This window comes from Diadema setosum, chromosome 16 (assembly GCF_964275005.1).
Source record: "Diadema setosum chromosome 16, eeDiaSeto1, whole genome shotgun sequence".
Lineage (NCBI taxonomy): Eukaryota > Metazoa > Echinodermata > Echinoidea > Diadematoida > Diadematidae > Diadema > Diadema setosum.
Genome location: NC_092700.1, coordinates 18,015,552 through 18,039,729, shown reverse-complemented (window position 1 = coordinate 18,039,729; position 24,178 = coordinate 18,015,552). Strand labels below are relative to the sequence as shown.

The following is a 24,178-nucleotide window of genomic DNA, read 5'->3' as shown; positions in this document are numbered from 1 at the left end:
ATGGCATTTTAATGACATTTATATGGTATTAGTTCACAGCTCCACTACTATAACCAGCCGGTACCATGCACCCATCGCAAAATGACTGAACACTCACATAAATTTATGTTTTGTTGTCATGACGTCGCAAGCTACAGTTCTGTCTCAGTATGCTAACAGACGGTGGTAATTCATATGAGGATCACACTAAGGTCAAAGGAGAGTGTATTGTATTACCGGACGCTTATTTTTTTGTGCTCTGAATTCCAAAGTCAGAGGATGAAATTTAGAGTAAAAATAACATCAGTTATTCACAAAGTCCAGAAAATTATGAATTTTGCAAATTTATTCGAATAATTCACTCCAATTTTTGGAAAATACAGGCGTCTACTTCAAGTCAACCCCTCTGCAAAAAGTTATCTTTTATTAGCATTGCAAAATTGCTTTGCAATTCCAGACACGATTTTTGTAATGGAATGATCCACATCTTTGCAATAATTCATGCACCATACGCAGAATCACTATTCACACCCGCAATTCACCATACACATTTGCACCGAGCAGACACCCAAGAGAAAAATGGCAAATGAGGCTCAGATTTCACACTATATTGCCCTTGGTCTATATCAGTATATGGTAAAAGGTCTAACATTAGGCCTAACAAGTAACATCATGAACATTTGGAACAATTTATGCAATAAAAGCTTGTGATAAATTGACATCTTGCATCTATATACTGAAGTGACTGATAATGAAATGTTAATTTCTCAGCATTTCTTAATAGGGGGGATAGTATTAGAGTTCTAGTACATATCTACATTTTTGTGTAGCATTTCTGGTGATTACCGCATGCTACCTTCCAGTTGACACTCAGACTAACTGTTAGACACCTTATTTTACACTGTCCATACATACCAACTTGTCTCGACTGTCAAACTCTCATGGGTCATGGCAGAAAGGCGAAACGTTACCTTCCCACTGACCTTGGTTCCATACCAGCCGCGGTAAGGTAATGCACCTAAACACTGCACTGTGGACGAGTGTGGTCTGTAACCTGTAGCAGAGTGTAGGCCCTAAAGACTCGTCTTTTCAATGTCTATGTAAAAATGCTATTACACCAATCTACGTGCTGTTCTCGGGCGAACAAGTGCGGCAAAAATTGGGCAATACTTACGGGATCAGACGGTCGTACTTCTACAGGTGCAGTAGCAGCTGTCATTCTGTCATCAAAGCAATGTATACTGCCTGTTGTTTATGAGTAGCCCACATACTCCATAGCTATGTGTAGTAAGCTTGCTAGAAATGCTGTCTACCTACTCACTCCGTCTACGTAGCCTCAGAGCAAAGAGTTCTCATCAATAACATTTTTTAGATAAAACGTCTGGTAGGTGTGCGATGCCAACTTCATTACCAAGGTGCCTTACAGGCAAAGTTTATATCCTGTTTCAAGTGCTCCGAACAGACGACACGCTCAGAACTTTGGAGTTCTGTGCCGACACGTCCCCTGACAATGGTATCAAAGTTAATCCACTTCTCGTGGAGGATTAAATCCTTAGGTCATGGCACCTGACTTTCGTGCAGAAAGAAATTTCAGTCACATGATCTCAAGAAAAACCGGAGGGGCTGCGGTCAACCAATAATTACCTGTAACGTGGCACTGTCCAGCTCATAAATACACTCGTCATCTCTGCAATTAATGCAATGATAACTATAGAGTTTAGGCCTATGGATATTATCGACATGATCATCTAACACTCAATTAAATCACAATGTCCAGAGTGTGATTATAGTTACATGAATGTTATGTGATAATTGATTATTTGATTTAAAGTTTTAGTTCATTATATTGCAGGAAACAGATATATAAATATAAACAGGATTATGTTTATTTATTAAAGTTAGGAAATGTGTGTGTGTGTGTGTGTGTGTGTGTGTGTGTGTGATTTGGTAAAAAGAATCAAATATATTGTACTGTATGTTTGAAAAATGATTTAGCAGCACAAGAAAGAAGAATACAGCTGCTTTCTTCTTTTGTTGGTGGATGTATTAATTTTATTGTTAATATGGATTTCACATTGAATGAAACTCAAATAAAAGAATATTATAAAAAAAAAGTGTGTGTGTGTGTGTGTGTGTGTGTGTGTGTGTGTGTGTGTGTGTGTAGGCCCTATAGTGAATGTAATCAATGGTAAATTGTGCATTATGCAAAGGGATTTTCCCCAGTGGTGGGGAGGAGAAAAATCTATTTGGCATTATGTTATTACTTATGTCATTTTTAGGCCCATGTTACTTTTTCTTTTTATGTATTATTGAAATGTAATATAAAGGTGTAATATCTATGTATCGATCTGTATTGTCAAACCATGTGAAAATTGAATTTCCTTAATGGACAATGAAATTAGAAATCAAATCAAATCAAATCAAATCAAAATAAAATTTAGTTTTATCAACCTGAGATAGGTCTCTATAATTTGACATAACAAAGCTGAATGAAAATGAAAATATTCATTGTGATTATCATTAAAGGTTAAGTGAAAATTCAGCTGACAAGCAAAAAAAAAAAAGGTCCTCAACTCATTCTCTCCCCTTCAATTTCCGGGTATTTTCACCTGACAAGCAAAAAAAAAAAAAAAAAAAAAAAAAAAAAGGTCTTTGAACAGAGAAAAAACATAATCTTACCGCACTTCAAGATCTCTATCTATTTCTATTTTAGTGCCACTTACGTACTTCCGGGTTAAAAAAAAAAAAAGTGTGGGGGCCCAAAGGATGTGACCTTATGTAATTCATTTGTATGGTGCACATGAAGTGTGGGGGCCCGAGCCCCCACGGCCCCCACGGCTGCGCCGGCCATGTACTATCATGTGTTATTGGGTTGGGATAGGAGTGACTTGAATGGAATGACAGACATGAACTGCAGTCGATTTTGGGAGGTTTAAAAGTGTCTTTAAATCATTGAAACAGTCGTCGGAATACAGTCTCGATCAGTAGGTTATTATAATCAGTTATTAATGTTTTGGCTTTATGTCTAGGCTTATTTGGAGCATGAGATATTCGGATTTGTTGTCATTATGATGGAGACATTATTCTAGAGAACACATTCTCCAGATTTCATAAATCTCTGACTCAACGCCGAGTCAACGATGGAATAACATTAGTATTTGATGGAAACGAAGCATTTTGTTATTAAAGTGTGTCTGCCGAAATCATATTATTGATTCATCAATTATTATCGTGCTATAAGCTATTCATTTACGCAATTTACCCTGTGCTGCGTAACAATATATATAATCAGTTATTAATGTTTTGGCTTTATGTCTAGGCTTATTTGGAGCATGAGATATTCGGATTTGTTGTCATTATGATGGAGACATTATTCTAGAGAACACATTCTCCAGATTTCATAAATCTCTGACTCAACGCCGAGTCAACGATGGAATAACATTAGTATTTGATGGAAACGAAGCATTTTGTTATTAAAGTGTGTCTGCCGAAATCATATTATTGATTCATCAATTATTATCGTGCTATAAGCTATTCATTTACGCAATTTACCCTGTGCTGCGTAACAATAATTTCGAGCCTGTTTACTAACGCAAGATGGAACGGTTTCTTGCTCATATAAATCCATGCTAATGAGGATTTCGACAATGCTAATAAAACGGTCCTAATGAGATCTTAAGGAACAAAAGTCTGGATGTGTGCCGTATAAAGTTATCATGGTACATGTATTCCATTGTAAAGTGCATTGACCTCTATTAGTAATGCATTGTTAATTACTTGTTGGTTTTATTTATTAACTTTTTATTTCTTTTATTCTCTTGACCTTAAATCAATAAACCAATTTGAAATAGGTTCATCGATTTGCGACAAACTGTGGCATGCATGTTGTTCTTTATTAACCCGAACAGCCTGCGCGAATAGAACTGGGGGGGGGGGGGGGGGGGCCGGCGGAATGAAACTTGTGATGGCGCTCTTCACACCAGTGCCACAACAGAGCCTTGTTTTTGCGCTATCTCAATCACGAATATTTTTTTGGACGGCACGCATGCCTATCATAAATTTACTTCATCTCTCTGCAGTCTGCATAGCTGCTATCATACCGAAATGATTTTAATGTAGTTATCAACTCTTCCTGTGGAATATATGTGTGTTTTTTTTTCAGTGTATGGATTCCAGTGTGCAATGTTACTAGTTGTTACTTTTTCGGATAAGGTGATTGGAGTATTAGTGTTCTGTTGCTTTAAGTCTTTTAATTTTTTTCCAGCTGTTATGCACAATCAGAAGTATAAAGGTGTTTTTTTTTAATTGGGTATTAATTCATAGCTGTGTATTTATTACTGATGGTGGTAGAGATTGTAGTCTTGATGGGTTTTTTTTTTATCCATTAATCATGAATAGGATTCAAGTTGGAGCGAGAAAGCTAGATGCTTTCCAACGTTGATCCAATCACTGAGCTGTAAATGGAGCTACATGATCTAATAAAGAGAATATCATGAATAAGAAACGGTGAAAACGAATTCAGGATGAGAAATGCAAGGCACATAAACCTGAGAAGAATGGAAGAAGTTTACAGGTGCAAAAAAAAAAAAAAAAAATCGCAATGCTGAATTTATTATGCCTATGCTTGATAGAATATAGGCCTTCTATGTTTAATTCGAGCTGCATCCTTTCTATGTAAATTTTGACTTTGAGGAAACTGCAACGAATCTAGCTGTTATGGAACTAGTTTGAAAAACTTTGCTCTCACAAAAATCTGGTCATAATAATACTTAACATGACCACAGTTTAGTTTGTGAAGAGTTTAAATGCAAATACATCGACCAATAGGAATAGCTATAGGGAATAACGAAGAAAATATTGAAAATATAATGATTATGACTGTTATTGTGACGATTTGAACATTGATGATGACGCCATTGTATTGTGTTTGTGAATAAGACTGTATGAGGTGTACGTAAACTGCTGATCGGAGCTGCTGACCGCTCCAGCAACTATTTCCCTATCATCTTTCTTCTATCACTTCTTCCCTCGATCCCTTCCCACATTGCATTAGTCTGAAGTCATCTGGTCAGCCACCCAGACATGTTTCATGACGATAATCATTATTCTTAATGTTATCAATGATTATCACTTGTGTTACAATTTCTTTTTAACTTACTGGGTAATCAAACCAACCCCACAGGTAACATTTACTGTGGTTCGAAGATTCGTTACATGCTCCTTGTATACCAACTTTTTGTTAATCTGAAAATGACATCCAAAAATGATAGGGCCTAATCACGAAATCCATGAAAACTGGTTCGTTATTCATGAATCAAAAAATGAAATATATGGCTTATTTTTCCAAAGGTTTGGTTAATTTGGCAATAAAAAATGTTTATTTCGAAGATTCATTAATCCGATCAAAAGAAAAAAGTTCGCAATTCCAGTTATAGAGTCTCATTGATATGTACACACCTTCTTATCATTTTTGGGTTATTGACCCTTTGGAATAACAATTTTTTCTATCCATAATATAACGTCATCTTAATCCATCAATTTCTTGGTTTGGGCTTTATTTTGTTATCAATACCAGGGAACACCGAGTTTCTAATATTATGAAGAGTTAGTTTGCAAAAACCGATGTCCATTTTTGAAGATTTTGAAGTACGGTCTCTGTTATAAAGTACAAAATAATACCTTTTAAATGATATATTGGTCACTACATATAAAGGTACATTTTTGAAGATATATGGTCAAAAGAAGCAAAAATTTTCTTATTATTCTCTTTATTTTTCTTGACCTTTAATCGTAAATATCTCCACTTGGCAAATATGGACTTATCGGTTTTTGCAAACAAACCCTTCATATTATAATAAATATTCATTGTTAAAGGAATGATACAGTTTCGGTTAAGATGCTGAGGGGCTTCAGGTTTCCAGTGTTTTTTTATGGTGATTTTTTTTGAGATAGTAAGAAACCTCTTCTGAAATATGGAAGAGCATTAATAATTCTAAGATGAATTCAAAATTCATTTGATGAAAACTGGTTTTGAAATGGCTGAGATTCCAAAACAAAGCGATCCTAACTAAAGATTTGACTCACCTTTTATTAGGATCGCTTTCGTTGGATTAAAAAGTAATCTAATAGACTATGAGGAGGGACAAATCCAAATAAGATTATTAATTTCAAATCTAATGGATTTAATTTCTAAATCAATTAGACTAAAAATTGTAATCTTTTGTGGATTTGTCCGTCCTTATTAGATTACTCTTTAATCCAACGAATTTAGAGTGAATTTTACTTTGTTTTTGGATATCTCAGCCATGTTCAAAAAGTGCTTTCGCCAAACAAACTTTGAATTCCTCTCAAAATAGTATGCTCTGGAACAAAGTGGTTTCTAAGTATCTCACAAAGAGTTAGAAGCTGAATCCTCACCTCAACTAACACTTTGCCATTCCTGTAATGTTTCATATAAAGGTGACGTAAGAAAAGAAAAGTATCACTTTTAACACTTTCTAATTGTCATCCAGTTGTTTCGTTTGCAGAATCTTCAAAAGCTTGTTAAGTTGTACAATATATCTAGGCTATCTCATTAGCAACTATAGTTTAAGATACAGTAGTTCAGGACTGAAATTCAAGTTTCTCTCTCTCTATCTCTCATCGAAAAATACTTGTAATTTATTTCGATTTTCGATTTTATCAGTTCCACCCAGGAATGAACGAATAAAAAAAATCGGAAGTTCTGAATTAATATCTGATTAGATCATAATCTTTGCATCAAAATTCTACTGATAGGACTTGATTGGCTAATCTTGTCTTAAAGGAAACCCAAACCCAAAGAGAATTGTGGATTTAGTGAAAGCAGCAACATTAGTCAACACATGCATCACTGAACGTTTGAGGAAAATCGGACAATCGATGCAAAAGTTAAAGTTTTGGTGTTGGGACCGCTGGATTAGGTTATTGAGTCACGTGTGGACAACAATATACAGAAAATATAAAGAAAATTCCACAAAATTTTATTTTATTTTATACTGGCATAATAATCAGGATATAGCTGTCTGAAAGCGGTTAGTCAAGTGCTATTTCATTATGTCTTAGGCCCCACTCTTTTTGGATAGATGTACAGGAATAGCTGGGTCTACATAGGGTCTATCCACTTGCCCCCCCCCCCCCCACTTTTCTCTCTCTCTCTCTCTCTCTCTCTTTTTTACCAAAGTGGCACAAAAAAAAAAAAAAAATCAAACCAAACGTGCGGCTAACACCAAGCGCGCCGGAACACTTCTGGTTTTGGGGGGGCAAAATGTCAACGGGGGCACATTTATGTGCGATGTGAGATCCTCGGCGCGGGAGCGGAGCGAGTGAGCGGGGGGGGGGGGGTGGAAAGGGGGATTCCCCCCCCCCCACTGTAGGGAGCTTTTGTAAAACAGGGTACAAAAGTCGCTTTTATAGAGCATTTTAAATTAAATTTCTGAGGAATTAAACATAGTGAAATATAATCAGTGCGAAGGACTATGATTATTACATACGGGAGTACATAATAATGTGATGGTGTGAGATCCTCGGCGAGGGAGCGAAGCGACCGAGCGGGGGGAGGGTGCGGGAGGGGGGATACCCCCTCCCACGGTAGGGACTTTTTGTAAAAACAGAGTATAAGAGTCGCGTTTATAGAGAATTTAAAGTAAATTTCTAGGGAATTAACATATTGAAAAAATCAGTTGGAAGGACTATGATCATAACATACGGGAGTACATTAATAATGTGATGGTGCGAGATCCTCGGCGAGGGAGCGAAGCGACCGAGCGGGGGGAGGGTGTGGGAGGGGGGATACCCCCTCCCACGGTAGGGACTTTTTGTGAAAACAGAGTATAAAAGTCGCGTTTATAGAACATTTAAAAGCAAATTTCTAGGGAATTAACATATTGAAAAAAAAAATCAGTTGGAAGGACTATGATCTTAACATACGGGGGTTTGTGATGGTGTGAGATCCTCGTCGAGGGAGCGAAGCGACCGAGCAGGGGAGGATGTGGGAGGAGGATACCCCCTCCCACGGTAGGGACTTTTTGTAAAAACAGAGTATAAAAGTCGCTTTTATAGAGCATTTTAAATTAAATTTCTGAGGAATTAAACATAGTAAAAGAAATCACTGCGAAGGACTATGATAACTTATGAAAACTTTTCATTTTACTATAAGTACGGGCAGAACGAGCGAGCCACTTTCACTTTGCAATTTATCTGAAATGTACTCATTAAAAGCTTAAACGTGATCGCATCGTTCGAACAATGAAAAATATTCTTATACTGCTAGAAAACAAAGAAGAAAATGAAAAATGTAAGGTTTACTAAAGGTATGTTTCAGCGGGCACACTCGAGGACACGAGGCTACCATCTATACACTAAATTTACTCATAAGTTCCTATTAGCGTATAGATACAATACTGTATGTTGTTAGTGTATTATAATTTTTGCATTTTCAGTTATGAAGTTACTACATTTAGACAAGAAATATGCCTTTATTATTCATTTTGGTCTTTAAATCAGTGATTAATTATTTGTTACAGGGGGCACTTTGGGGGGGCAAAAACTCGTTTTGCCCCCCCAACATTTTGTTTGGGGGGGCAAGTGCCACCCCTGCCCCCCCGCTTCCGGCGCCCATGGGCTAACCTTTCCTATACCAGAGGGCTTAGAAGTGCTGGTACAGTGGTAGGGCCTTTTGCTTGTCAGCTGAACAATTGGAAAACCGGAGGTACCGGTAGCTGTAGAAAGTTGCGCTGGGCGCTTTTTTTTGGGGGGGGGGGGGGTTATTTGTTTGGTTGGTTTTAGCAGGGAAGTGAGATGAAATCCGGAAGCACGGCCGCGCGCACATCAACAAACAAACGAGCACACGCACACGAGGATGGCCTGGTATGAAGGCTATTCTTGTCCTAACGTAAATTTCACACCTGAATCAAACAACAACAACATGGGTGCAGCGTGCTAGCTGGTTGGGTCACGAGCTTGTTGACAGCTACTAGTAGCTAGCTTGCAGCGTCAGCGCAGTTAGCGCGTACAGCGCTAGCTCCGCGCCCCGCCGCCATCCGGTACCCGATCCCGAGTACCTACCCACCAGTACCCGGGGCCGTGGGATCGAGAGCTGGTAGAGTGGGTGAGCGAGCATACAGCTAATTTATGGTGCGTGCAAAAGGTTCTGTGGTAAAAGGTGGCCAGCTGAGGATTCGCAAGAAGTGGAAGCAAGAACAAGATGCTCAGTAAGCTGAGCGCATTCTGCGCTGTATTTATTTTTCTGATGTTGGTCAAATTTGGGAGGCACGAGGAGGAAGCGACAGCAGCAGCTAGCGAATGCATCACAAAGTGGCAGGAGGGTCACGATTTGTCAAACGGAAAAGATGAAAAGCAAAACGGGGACCAGGACCCTCCACCTCGCAGCTACACCGATTGTCCCACGCACACAGATGCGGATCGTGTCAGTGCCTCGTGTCGCGATCGCGATGCTGAGCTATCCGATGAGACTGCGTCGTGCAGCAGTCCCAGCCAGGGTGTCACTTTCAAGCGGACAAGTGGAAGAAGAGAGGGAGCTCTTGTAGCAGACATCAAGGAATGGAACTTTCCGAATTACAACAGTTTGCGAGGTAGATCTACTGTAGGATTCGAAGGGCAGTTATTCAATGTTTTGTGGTTGAACCTCGTGTGATATCATTCACAATATATTGCCTTATTGGTAGACCTATCTAAAATGTTACAACTGTTTAGATCTGAGTGATGGATGGCCTGGCTTGGACTCTTTGTTGGAGTAGGACTCTCGAGGTTTATCATTTTGTATAATAATCGTCAGTGCAGCTGTGGTTATAGAGGCCCTGTTTTCACTGGGTATTTGTTGCAGTGCCATTGATGCAGAGCTACCAAGTCTCACGCATTCTGCGTGAGACTCAAGCATTTAGGGTCTGTCTCACGATCTCACACATGGCACCCATTTTTCTCACGCATCTGGTGAAGTCTGCAATTTGGGCCAGAAATGAGAAGCATAGCTCAAAGGATTAAAGTGATAGTTGCAATTGAAGGTATATTTCCCTTTTGCCTTTCAAAATTAGTAAAAAAATAGTCACTTAAGTATGCACCAGATCGCATCATTAAGAGCTAATAATTTGAAAAAGCTCCCTACCATGGGAGGGGGACACCCTCCTCGTTCGCGCGCGCATGCGCGAGAGTGCCGAGACGCCGAGTCATAAAAATCTCACTCATAAAAGTTTTTTGAACTTGGCATCTCTGATTGATGCATGGTAGATGATCAGGCCTTTCCTACACCACCTTTCCAGAAAAGTTAAAGTTAAATAAAAAATAGAGTGAACATTGTTTTCTTGTTATGTGCTTCAACTGTTTCATGTGTTTGTTTTGCTTTTCAAAGTCCCAAACAGCACCAATCTCCATCCTTGCTCAAATGAGTCAAAATTGCTGTTTCAGGAATGTTTGTCACAGTGCAGGGGCGGATCCAGGAATTCCATAAAGGGGGAGGGGTGCAAAAAATATTTCTGTGCAGTTCCAGGTTTAATCAGCTGACAAGCAAAACAGACCAAAAAAAAAAAAAAAATTAAAAGGCCACTTCCAGCTTTCATTGGCTGACAAGCAAAAAAAAAAAAAAAAAAAAAGGCTTCAGCACTTCTCGGCTTCTCTCGTGAACAAAATTTAAGGGAGGCGCATACAATTGGTACGTGCAATTTCATTTTTTTTTTTTATTCTTTTATTTTTTTTAAAGGGGGGGGGGGCATGCACCAGCACACTAAATATTATAAATTTCCTGTACCCACAAAAGCATGTTTTTATTAGTTGATTACACTAATCTGCCAGATTTCATTGAAAATATTTTGTTTGAAATGAAATTTTGAATAGTGATTCTCCATAGGGTCATAATTATTGTAAGATTCGTATTCAGTAGTAGATATATTGCTGAACTTTCATTCATGGATGCTCTTCGTATTTATTTTTTTTTCTGCTGTAAATTGGTATGGATGAATATGCAATTTACAAACATGACCAAGATCTGCTCAAAGCTAGTCCTGCTTTAGAAGCTCTTCATCAGGGCTGTAGGTTTACAGTATCCCATCATCCTTACATGAATAATAGATTATTCCTATGATCATGATAGTTGATATTGTTATATGGAATTACTTTCATAATGTCTGAACACTTTCTGAAAATGAAACACACTGTGTTCATTGTTTTAATTACTTGAATTGACTTTTTCCAACTTTCCTCCTGCTTTAAGAATCATTTCCTATAGATCCCATCGAAGAAAACTATGTGAGGAAAGTTCCAAGAGCTGTCTTCTCTTCCGTTCTGCCAACACCACTGAAGACCTCGCCCAGGCTTGTAGCCTTCACCCCAGATGTTTTGCAAGATATATTAGATCTGGATCCAGCAGTCACTGAGATGGAACCCTTTGTTGCATTTGTTGCAGGCAACACGTTCCTTGGTGACCATATCCCTCTTGCCCATCGCTATGGAGGTCATCAGGTAGGATTAAAGTGCAAATTGGTCTTTGAACCTGAAAGGCTGATTTATGTGTTACTGTTAAGCGTTTGTGCATGTGTGTTTAACCTTTTGAGGACGAGTCTCAAATATACTCAAGCAAGAGTGTCTACAACATATGGGAAAATGCATGTTGTAGCAAAATCAGCCCATCCTCAATGGGCTAACCCATTGAGGACAGACTGATTTTGCTGTAACATATAGACACGGTCTGCCCAAGTATACGCGGGACTTGTCTTCAACGGGTTAAAGGTGTAGTCAAAAGGGAACCAGCTTTCGATCCTGGCAGAATCTTTGTCATGAGGCAAAATGACAAACAGGCAGGGAAGCAGTCACGTAAAGGACTGCACTCAACAGGCACAGTCAAGGGAAGGCTCGGTGCACAGAACAAAGAAAACAAAAGGGATGGGGTAGAAGTCGAGGGCTGGTAGCCCAACAAGTAAGGGAGTGGAGAGGGTGGACAGACAAAAGGCAGAGGTGGGTCAGTCATGATGCCAAGGATCATAGGGGGCGACCTGTTAACTCTTTTATGTGCCAAATTTGCACACCTGACTCAGTCAACGGTGTGCCAAGATCGTATATTCTTCTCAAACGCACAAACCCGCCCAAACCGATCGATACCGTAAATTTCCGAATGCCACAGTACAATGAAAGCATTTCTCGCGATACCATTCCTGTCGCATGTAACTTTCATTTTATGTGGTGATTGACTACCGTGTCAAGCGATGTTCCCTACTGTACTGGATGTGCGAGTAATTTCTTAGTTTCTGTCACTGTTTTGTGTACATTATTGCACAGAAAGAGTCAAGGATAAAGCTGAATAAGGAGGCAACATCAGTCAAGATAAGGAACAACAGATGAGAGATGAAGAATAGGAAAAGAGTGAAATGAGTGAAGGGGTGGCCAACTGGAGTGTCAAGCTTGGCTGTGTTGACAGTTGATCTGTGCCAATAGAAGCGTCAAGACCACACTCCAAAGACTCTTCTTCGTACACCAGGTTAGGGCTCATTGCTTTTTCACCCCCCTTCACTCATGGTGTTGCTACAAGGATACACTCTTCTCATTCTTAATCCCTCTGTTGTTCCCACAGTAGAGTTCTGTGGTTGTTCCTTATCTGGTTTGATGTTGCCTCCCTACTATTCATCTTTATCCTTCACAGGTTGCCCCCCATGATCCTTGGGATCATCACTTGTCCACCACTGCCTTTTGTTTGTTCACCCTCTTGCTTTAATCCCCCTCCATTATTTGGTAAAGCTCCCTGCCCTTGACTTCTAAGCCATCACTCTTGTTTTCTTTGTTCTGTGTCCCTAGCCCTCCCCTGACTGTGCCTGTTGTGTGTAGTCTGCATTATGTGCCTGCCTGCTATTATTTTGCCTCCGACTAAGATTCTGCCAGGATCAAAGCTCAGGCCTCTTTTGCCTCCATTTTACTCCACATGCTCAGCATTGTTGGATGAGCAGTTTCCAGCAGTTTTTTTGCTACATTTGTTTAAAGATGTAGCAAAAAGTTTCTCCTTAATAACATAATATTATGGAAATGAAAGTTCTTAAACCTGCAAATTGGTGTGTGATTGGCTTTAAATTGTATGCTGTTCTACCATTCTAGTCTCTGAAGAGAGTTTTTGTTGGAGTTTTGTGCTTGTGGTTTATTTGAGATTGGGCAGGAAGGGTGAGGATGTTCTGTGACACGAGTGGTTGAATTAAAGGCACGCTATATTGAAGCATTCTGCAAGACAATTTGAAGTAGCAGTGAGCCTTTTGTCATTCACGTAAATATACAAGTGCATTAAAAAAAGGTGTTAATACTGAATTTAATTGAATCATTTAACTGTGTAATATTCTTCTAAAAGGGATGATTTCATCCTAAAGATATGCAATACATATTATTCTGTTGAATATGATTGATGAAATATTCCATAGTACATTAAGAAATATTTATAGCTGTCCATGAAGTGTAACAAATGGCAGACATTCATTGGATTCTCTGCTGCTCTAATGTACAAAGAAGAGAAATACATGTTGTAATTTAAAGTAAATGTCTGTGGCAAGTCAACTGCAGGACAAAGATCTCAAGTATATGGGACTGACTGCAGAATTAGATTCTACAATGTACCTAAAACTGAATGGATTAACAAGTTTTCTAAATGATATTGACAGAGATGGTCTTGATTTCTGTGGTGGTATATGGATAGTATGCTGGAGCTTGTGTTATCTCCGTCTCTTTCATCTTAGTTTGGAGGCTGGTCTGGTCAGCTTGGAGATGGCAGAGCACACTTGCTGGGTGAATACATGAACAGGTGAGAGTTACGGTACGTATTACTTGGAAGTTTTCCACGGTGATAGAACGTTTAGTGGTGGATGGTTTCACTGTAGGCCATTCTCCTGCAGACAGCAAGAACATGCTTTACCTCGTACCAAAATGTCAAGATTTAGTTGTTGCTTTCAGAACTACACTCAGTTAAACAAAGACTATATTATGGTGCATTGTGAAACATGCACCATTTGAAGGTGAGAGTTGAGTAGACATTTTTTTCTTTCTGTTTCAGATTAAATATATACTCAATTTAAGGCACCTGGCCAAATAAGAAATGAAGGTGACAATACTCTGAAGAGCAACAACAAAGAGAAACACAAAAACAAAAACAACTGCCATCAAATCAGTTGCAATGAAAACATCTCGACGGAAGAATTTTATGAATTTGAATAATTACGCAGTATCCGCTGCATACATGTACTATATGGATTAGAACCGACACTTGCTGTCGGACGGAAGCTAGGTGGTGTAGTGGAGATGACACCTGTCTGGAGATCAGGAGGTCGTAGGTTCGAATCCTGCTCGAGTATTTACGCCCATGATCTCTTTTGTCATGGCTACTACTAAAAAAAAAAAAAAAAAAATACTGATCAATTCAGTACTTATTCATGTCCATGTAGGGTAATTTGTCAATCAGTTGCATTGAAAACATCTTGACGGAAGAATTTCATGAAATTGAATAATTATGCAGTACCAGCTGCATGCTATAAGGATTAGAACCAACACTTGATGTCGGGTGGAAGCTCAGTGGTCCAGGCAGAAAGCTTTATTCAACAGTCCCTTACTTTACCATATGGCATAGTCACTAGAAAACTTTTACATCTATTCTGCTATTTTATCATGGAAACAGTCGTGGGGAAACCTGGGAACTGCAACTGAAGGGATCTGGAAAGACACCTTACTCGAGACATGGTGATGGACGAGCAGTTCTCCGGTCTTCAATCAGAGAATTCCTGGCCTCGGAAGCCATGCACCATCTGGGAGTCCCAACATCGAGGGCGCTTAGGTGTGTTTGAATTTTCTGTCAGTCGATGCATGGTTTTGATTTGTTTATCTATATTGGGCATGAGATGATCGGAGATGAAATGGGTTGAAAATGTTATGTAATGATTTATTTATTAGGATTTGACTTGGACTGTGATTTGCTATCTATTAGGAGCACAATCAAGATGTATCTCTCATTGCGGTCTCATTGTGAGTGGTGACCTTGTCTCTAGAGATCAGTTTATTCATAAGTTTTCAAATTAAATTTCAATTTCAATTCTAATTTTATTTTTAGTTTTCAATTGCATAGCATGAACATCATTCTCTTAATGCAGTTTCTTGAGAGTGAGGACCTGGTCCAGACAGATCATCATTATTTCAAATTTTCAATTTTGATATAGATTTTGATATCTTTTTCAATTTACATTTCATTTGCATTTTCAGTGTCAGTTTCAAATTATTTTCAATTTTGATATAGAGCATGATTGTCAATATCCTTTAATATACAGTCTCGTGAGTGATGATGTCTGCGGAGATCAGATTTATTGTGCATTTTTGAATTTCATTTCAATTTTGATATCACTTTCAGCATCAAAGCATGAGCATCATTCTCATATTAAAGTCTCAAAGTGAAAAATGACCTTGTCTGCAGGGATCAGTTTTGTTAATTGTATTTTCAAATTTGATTTCAATTTCAATTTTTATATTGTCAGTCTTGAGTCCATTTCAATTTGAATGTCAAAACATGAGCATCATTCTCATATTGTAGTCTCATTGTGAGTGAGGATCCAGTCTGGAGGGATCAGTTCTACGACGGTCATCCAAGACAAGAGAAAGCTGCAGTGGTACTGAGGCTTGCCCCGTCCTGGTTCAGGATTGGCTCCCTGGAGATTCTGACTTACAACGGAGAAATAGACCTTCTCAGGTAAAGCAAAGAAGGGTTCTTCTGTGTTCGATCTGACTGCAGTTTATCGTAGGCAATGAGATTTTGTTTTGTTCTGTTTATGTATAATTGGGCATGAGAGGATAGGGGATGGAATGTCGCTTAAATGTGATGTGGTGAATTTATTTATTAGTATTTGACTTGGACTTTGATTTGCTATCTATTAGGAGCACAGTGATGATCTACAACATGTATCTCCCGTAGGTAGTTTCATTATGAGTGGTGACCCTGTCTGTTGAGATTAGCTTTATTATAAATTTTCAAATTAGATTTCAATTTTGATTCTAATTTCAGTTTTGATTTCAATTCCATACCTGATCCTCATAGGCAATAAGTGTTTTTGATCTGAAATATTGGTAGTGCCTTGTAATTGACCGCCACAGACACAAAGACAGGGAAAAGAGGCAGCGGATGAAAGAAGAAGAGAAAGAGAATGACAGGTGGGATGTGGAAGAGGAGAGCAGGGTGGAAATTTGACCAATTTATTAAAAGCTAGATGTTTTTTAACCCATTGAGGACGGACTGATTTTGCTACAACACGCATTTCCCATAGACACTTGCCAGAGTATACTCGGGACTTGTCCTCAACGGGTTAATAGAGTCTGTGCACATTTGCATATATGTCTGGATCTTTTTAAGATAGGGATGCCAGTTATCAGGCAAAAGCCTGAATTCAGGCCGTAGTAGTATCAAAGTTCAGGCCCTTTTACATTATGTATGTACAAAGTAGCTTCATGTAGATGTATTTCAGGCCCTTACTTTCATTCTAACTGGCATCCCTGCTAAAACACAGTTTTAAAGGCTGCATAGTACATGAGCTCCAAAGGAGAGCTTTATTATACTTTTTGTCCCCGCCGAACAAGTTCGAGCAGGGGACTATGAAACGGGCTCCGTACGTGTGTGTGTCTGTGCGTCCGTGCGTCCGTCCGTGTGTGCGTCCGTGTGTGATCAAAATGTTCAATTTGCTACTTCTCTGTCATTTATGAGCCAATTTTGATTCTGTTTACTTTATATGATAGCACTACATGGGAGCTTTAAAACTTCTACACAAAATTTCAGTTGTGACCTTTGACCTTGACCTTTGACCTATATTGTACATTTTGCTACAAAATGCTACTCCTTCGCCATTTCTAACCCGATTTCGATTCCGTTTGCTTTATGTGATGGCACTAGGTGAGGGCTTCAAAACTTCTACACAGAATTTTGACCTTTGACTTCTTTGACCTTTGACCTTGAGTTTTGACCTATATTGTACATTTTGCTACAAAATGCTACTCCTTCGCCATTTCTAACCCGATTTCGATTCGGTTTGCTTTATATGATGGCACTAGTTGAGGGCTTCAAAACTTCTACACAGAATTTTGACCTTTGACTTCTTTGACTTTGACCTTGAGTTTTGACCTATATTGTACATTTTGCTACAAAATGCTACTCCTTCGCCATTTCTAACCCGATTTCGATTCTGTTTGCTTTATATGATGGCACTAGTTGAGGGCTTCAAAACTTCTACACAGAATTTTGACCTTTGACTTCTTTGACCTTTGACCTTGATTTTTGACCTATATTGTGCATTTTGCTACAAAATGCTACTCCTTCGCCATTTCTTACCCGATTTCGATTCCGTTTGCTTTGTGTGATAGCACTAGGTGAGGACTTCAGAACTTCTACACAGAATTTTGACCTTTGTCTTCTTTGACCTTTGACCTTGATTTTTGACCTATATTGTGCATTGGCTACAAAATGCTACTCCTTCGCCATTTCTAACCCAATTTCGATTCCATTTGCTTTATGTGATGGCACTAGGTGAGGGCTTCAAAAATTCTACACAGAATTTTGACCTTTGACTTCTTTGACCTTGATTTTTGACCTATATTGTACATTTTGCTACAAAATGCTACTCCTTAGCCATTTCTAACCCGATTTCGATTCCGTTTGCTTTATGTGATAGCACTAGGTGAGGGCTTCAAAACTTCTACACAGAATTTTGACCTTTGTCTTCTTTGACCTTTGACCTTGATTTTTGACCTATATTGTACATTGGCTACAAAATGCTACTCCTTCGCCATTTCTAACCCAATTTCGATTCCATTTGCTTTATGTGATGGCACTAGGTGAGGGCTTCAAAACTTCTACACAGAATTTTGACCTTTGACTTCTTTGACCTTTGACCTTGATTTTTTACCTATATTGCACATTTTGTTACAAAATGCTACTTCCGGCGGGGACATATATTACGCACAGCGTAATTTCTACTTTTCCTTGTATTCTTTTGTTTGTCATCAGAAAACTGACAGACTTCATCATCAGGCACTACTTTGTCAAGGTTGATCCGGAACACGAGGACCGCTACCTGGCCTTCTTTGCCGAGGTCGTCTCACAAACGGCAGACATGATTGCCAGGTGGCAGTCTGTTGGTTTTGCTCATGGTAAACTCAGATTCTTACCCAGTACCACTGATCTCTTAACACGTTGAGGACGGACTGATTTTGCTACAACACGCATTTCCCATAGACACCTGCCCAAGTATACTCGGGACTTGTCCTCAACAGGTTAACAGATGTAACCTCAGATGATTTAAATTCAGTAATTATCATCTTTTATCCTTAATTGACAGCTCTGAATTTTACTGTGAATCCCCTGTTTGTGAAAGATTAGATAGAATTGGCTAAATTTGTTAAATTTGCACAAATAAAAAATCAAATTATTTTCCCTATCTCTGATTTCTAAGGTGTGATGAACACAGACAACTTTAGCATCCTGTCTCTGACCATTGACTATGGCCCCTTTGGCTTCCTGGATGAATACAACCCCCGCTTCGTCCCCAATACCTCTGACGACGAGGCGCGCTACAGCTACGAGAACCAGCCCGATGTGGGTCTCTTCAACCTGAGGAAACTCGCTGCTGCATTGACTCCACTTCTCACTCCTTCACAGACTAGACAGTGAGAGAGAATATTTCTATAAATTTTTAGTTGATAATTTCTGTAAAACAAATACTGCACACTGCAAGGGGCGTTAGTAAGAATTTTTCGCTCGCTGGTAACTTTGGATTGTTCAAAAGTTACAGAGGATGGGTGGTTTTACTAACACCTGCCCATGTGGTGTGTATTATTTGATTTATAAAATGGTGACATGATTTAAGTCTGTGACTGCATTTACACAGGCTTTCCAGGCCATAACCCAGAGCTAACTGAACCACACACACAAACTGAAACAACTGCAATGCATTTGAAGTACACAGGCAGTGCAGCTGAGGGCAGGCAAGTGGTTATTAGCACCAGTCAGTAGTATACTAATGCCCTGTGAATAGTAAAGTTTGACCTTCAGACGAAATACAAGATTGGTCATGTGATAGCTCTCAGCTTGTCATTTGATTCGGATCCATGTCACCATTTCATAATTTACACTCTTCCTTCATCAGAGTATTCTTTCTGCTTCTTGTGTTGGTCTGTGTTCTTGTTTTGATATGTCTTTGTGTTCCCATAATGATTAAAGTGGATGATTACTCCTACTACTGCTTTTACTTTCCTGATACCGTTGTTCTTAATATCAACATGGCAAGAATTGTTCCCTCACATTTTAGTCAGTGAATATTACACTCTTCTTTCCTTTGATTGCTTCTTTCATTCTTTTATCTCATTTATTTGAATATCAGTCAATCTATTCATCTATTTCTGTTTGTATTTACCTACAGATATTGACATTTTTATTGTTATTATATGTAAGCATTGTTACAGGAAGGACATTTTCTGTTTTTAGCTGTTGAAAGCTTACAATAGTCTACTACATGCTGCTGTTTTGACAGGGTGTGGTACTGACAGAGTGCTTTGTGCACCTCCTCTTTACCATTCTAATTCTTCTACGTGTGCAACAGGTTGAGCCAAATAGTAGCTGGGTATGTGGACATCTACAAGCAGAGATTTATGGAGCTGTTCAGGGCGAAGCTTGGACTGGCTGGCAGCGAGGATGTTGATGAATACATGGTGGCAATGTTGCTGAAGGTATCTTTCAAAGTCTCACCACTTTAGTTTGATGCATTGCAGTAAATAAGTGACCGTGCATCACAAAATCAATGAAAAGTGGCATACCCTAAATTTACGTGAGGACACAAAAACGGTGAAATGGATGTTACCTAGTCAGTCTCAAGTTTTTCACATTTCTGAAAGCAATTCCTTTTCTTCATCATTCTTAGGAGGTCGGAATCATAAAATGAATGGAAAATTGCACTTTTAGTAGTTTGGATTGAACACTAGAATAGTAGGATTAGGTTTGTTGTAGAGGCCATTTTTTCATTTCTTAAAAACCCTTTACACACTCTTCACTTTCAACTCTAGTAACTTCTAAAAGGTTGATGCCGCTACTTTGAAAGTTGGTATTAGAAATGGGTAGAATGTGTGAATAGAGTGTCGTGTATGAGAACAGAGAGAAAACCATGCCCAGAGTTACATACAAGTTGGTGTGAATGGTCCAGAGTAGATGGATAGTGATTTTGTCCAGCTGCAAAGATACCGAGACCCTCTGTACATAAACTGAGATTAGTTTAACTATTCAGACCCAGTTGTAGCATGTGTTGCTTATGGTATGTAATGTTATGATTTAAACTTTCAAATTGTAGTTGTGCTGTAATGAAGGGAGTTTTCATGATACATTTCATAAGGGTGTGAGCACAGATGAAGTGAGGAAAAGAAATTTTTCTTTACATTTCTATTTTACTGTGGGTCTGTGATATAGAATAGTGCACCTCCTACCGTATCCGGGCAATTACCCCCGGAGGGCAATTACCCCCCGGCCAAATACTGGTTAGTGGTAAGGTGAGAGTAAAGATTAGGGTTAGGGTTAGGTTTAGGGTTAGGAGTTTGGGTTAGTGTTAGGGTTAGGTTCAGGATTATGATTAGGATTAGGGCCAGGGGAAGGGTGCGGGGTAATTGCCCAGGGGGTAATTGCCCTAGACCCCCTCCTACAGCAGTTTGGTAGGAAAGTCTTATCTTGTACACTGTATGTGCCTCTACCGGTGTTTGGGTTTGTGGCAGGGTGGGAAGGGATTAGCTCACTGCAAAGAGAGTGCTGGATTAACAGGCTTGTTTTTGTACCACAGTTTTCCTCTCCCCTATTTCACTCCAGCTCCCCCCCCCCCAATTCTAATTAATCCGTTCCATATCCATACTGAATTCTGAAATTCCCATAGAGTTTATGCGTAGACCACAAGGTTCTTGTATGGAACAGGTTTAATAATTCCCTCGTTCCTTCTCTCAATTGCACTATATGAAGTATACTTTTTATGTTGTGAACTCATGCAACACTGGAATAAGTTGGCAGGTTTTTAGGTGTTAGTGAAAGGATACACTGACTCAGTTGAGCTAAGAGTATTTGGGGTATGCAGTAGTTCTGTGCATAGTTTGAAGAGTATAGCAGTAACAGTTAATTTGAAGAAGCAATAAAGAATTGTTACAAGGTGTGAATAACATTTCATATGTTATGCATTTTATATTTGTATGGTATTTATTGCGACTTTTTGTTGGTTTTGTGATGCAGGCTAACATATGTATTCCAGTGTTAACTTATATTTGACTACTTTTGCAAAGTTCTGTATGTAGGAATGAGAATGCTCTAATTGTATGCTTTGTGTTTCTAAATGTGCATGCTTAAGTTATAAAATGATCTCTTTTGTCATTGTATATTTGTTTGTACGTGTACATCTGTGGCCATCATGCATACCCCCTCTTTATGTTTTCATATCTAGTGTGTATCTCTCTTTCTTTATATATTTCGTAATTCTTCCCTAGCCATTTTGATTTTCCTCCTTGTCTTGTTAAATCATTTCAAATATTACTTATCCCCTTTCTCTCTCACCAACATATCAGATTTATTTTGTGCTCTCAAGAAGGAGATGGTTCTGCATTTATTCATTTGTAGTATACATTTTAATTTCCTCATGCCCTTTCTCATAACAATACCCAAGAACAATATTGAAATTTGTAGTCCAGTCCCCTGTTGCATGATAGCTGAAAAGAGGCATAATTCAGAAAATCAGTCATAAGTCTGTAAATACTTAATTTTGATTGGCTGCTACTGGACGTATGTTTGATTTTCTGAGATATGTTTGGTTGCATCTTTTTATGCAGCAGGACACAGATGGTGTGATCACTGTATTTCAGATAAATCCATGTTTTCCGTCACACTTATCTCATGCACTGTCTCCTCCCCATCTCTCTCTTTCAGATGATGGAAGACACTAAGGCTGATTTCACCATGACCTTTCGGCAGCTGGGAGAGGTATCCGTGGTAATGGAAGACACCTGCTCCGTGGAGGTGGAGGAGGGGAAGGTCTCCGAGCACTGGGCCCTGGCAACCTTGAGCCGGCATGAGATGTTCTCAGAATGGTGGTGCATGTATGCCGAGAGACTCAAACAAGATTGTGAATACAGCGATGAGCAGAGAAGAAAACGAATGAATGGTGAGCTGTGGTTCAGATTATGTAATGGTCAGGTCTTAGCTGCGCTTACACCAAATCGCCAAAAGGAACCATGTCTGATTCTCTTACAATATCACTTCCCCACTAATAATTTTTTACAAAATTCTTCTTCTACTATTGATTTTGTTGCTCTTGATTTTGACATAAGAATAACATTTTGGGTGATTTTGTACTGAATTACTGATACTTTTTTAACAGAACCAAACATGGTTCCTTTTGGCGCACCATAGCAAAAACCCGGCCCGTTGCCCATACCGTGCTCAGTGTAAACACGCCATTAGAGTATAGTTGAAGGGCATCACTGGAGTAAGTCCTGAAAAACACTTTTTTGTTATAGGTTTTTTACTAAAAGGGTAGTAAGATAGTTATCATTTTGCTGTGATTCTTTGTGTTTGTGCCTTGGAATGGATAATGTTATTGTAAAGAAATGAAAGAGGCTTGACCTAGGTCAAGTGATAGTCCGAGTGTAACACACTTTTCTTTCGGTGGTGCCGCAGTGTGGTGCACGGTAATTACAAATTTTTTAATGTAACCTACGTGTAATGTTGATTCATATGTTACCATGCGCATCATAGTCTAGTTGCCTTGTTGGAATTTTGCCCTGCTTGTGTTTCAGAATGTTCAGTGTTTTTAGCAGCAACATGATTGGTAAGTGAACGTAGCCCATTAAGCCGTAAGGATACCTAGGCTATATCTACCTAGGATAGGTCTAAACTCTAGCTAGATCTAAACGTTAGATCTGCAGTTTTCATGTTTTTATACTTTTAACCTCTCATCTAACTAGCTGTGATGCTGTAATGTTCACCCCCCCCCCCTTCTGTCTTGTTCCATATCATTTTTTTTTTCTTCTATAGAGACAGTTACAATGGTTTCAGATATGGAATATAAAGCAAATAATCACCTTTTGGTTTCAAGCAATGAGACAAATTATCACTTCCTTGGTGTTGTATCTTTCCTCAGCTGCGCTTCGGAAAGATAGCTACATCCAGATCGCCTCGGAAGTGATAGTTTGTCCTATCACCTTCACCAATGTTGATTACTTGCTTACTGTCAATCAATGGCAAAACTACGACTTTCCTAGGACTATGATTTTCCTACTACCAACTTACAGCAAAACTGTGGTATTTTTCAGTACATTAGTACTACACAAAATATTCTTACTGTTAGTTGAGTGTCATAGGCTGGAGACTTTTTTACCAGGAGTATTTGGTTTCTATGCACATACAAAGTCAAGCTAACAAAAGGTGATTTTGTTTTTATCTGTTTATATCTCATCTGGTTATGTAGCTGTGAACCCAAAGTATATTCTGAGGAACTGGATGGCCCAGGCAGCCATAGAGCAGTCGGAAAACGGCGACCACACGGTCATCAGGGACCTGCAGCGGGTCCTGAGCAACCCCTTCACTGACCAGCCGTGGGCGGATGACCGGGGCTACGCCAGCAGGCCGCCAGCTTGGGCCAGCCACGTCCGGGTCAGCTGTTCTTCGTGACGGGAGAGATCATTCACATCGGAGGCTGAGATGATGAGACACAGCAAGCTTTTTTACCTTGTCTTTCTGGTTTCTTGTGCAATACATTCATTCATCCATCATGTCCCCAAAATCACGTTTCTGGGGTTACCTGTTTTATGTTTTTTTACGACAAATTTTGCATTGTTTGCAAAGTACAGTTTTTTGTTTGATAGATACTTTATTTTCTGCAAATCAATATATACATAAATTACATAATCATGAACATGGGAAACATACAAAGTATATTTGAAACAGAATCGTTTGACTTGCATAAACAACAATATAAAAGGAAATTAATGATATAATATTACATTGTGCATGTCTATGCAGCAGGGATTACAATAACAATACTGTAAAAGTGGAAATTTTCGCGGTGTTGAAATTTTCGCGTATTTCGCGCAACCAGAAACTAGCGCGAAAATAAAAACACGCGAGTATTTTTGCTTGCCATACGTTCCTGTGCGTGATGTC

At 39.0% G+C, this 24,178-nt stretch overlaps 2 protein-coding genes across 2 annotated transcripts in view; one reads left to right on the top strand and one right to left on the bottom strand.

Annotated features, from left to right (window-relative positions):
• LOC140239645 (dyslexia-associated protein KIAA0319-like protein) overlaps positions 1–1,221 on the bottom strand; it is a 70,274-nt gene extending 69,053 nt beyond the window's left edge. Inside the window, exon 1 of the mRNA XM_072319475.1 lies at positions 1,154–1,221. The gene's annotated coding sequence lies outside the window, so the exon portion shown is untranslated. The remainder of the gene's footprint in view (positions 1–1,153) is intronic.
• Positions 1,222–9,202: 7,981 nt separating this feature from the next.
• Positions 9,203–23,686, top strand: LOC140239644 (protein adenylyltransferase SelO-like). The gene is made up of 10 exons (XM_072319474.1): positions 9,203–9,590; positions 11,222–11,469; positions 13,716–13,780; positions 14,648–14,803; positions 15,551–15,706; positions 18,008–18,150; positions 18,453–18,666; positions 19,599–19,725; positions 21,944–22,178; positions 23,484–23,686. The coding sequence occupies exons 1-10, from the start codon at positions 9,203–9,205 to the stop codon at positions 23,684–23,686; spliced, it is 1,935 nt and encodes a 644-aa protein (XP_072175575.1).
• Positions 23,687–24,178: the final 492 nt, after the last annotated feature.

Bases quoted from the DNA above. Each gene is read 5' to 3' on its own strand.
- LOC140239644 (XM_072319474.1), top strand. From the start codon at position 9,203: ATGCTCAGTAAGCTGAGCGCATTCTGCGCTGTATTTATTTTTCTGATG. The intron at 18,151-18,452 runs GTAAACTCAGAT...CTGATTTCTAAG, and splicing joins GTCTGTTGGTTTTGCTCATG to GTGTGATGAACACAGACAAC. The intron at 19,726-21,943 runs GTATCTTTCAAA...TCTCTCTTTCAG, and splicing joins TGGTGGCAATGTTGCTGAAG to ATGATGGAAGACACTAAGGC.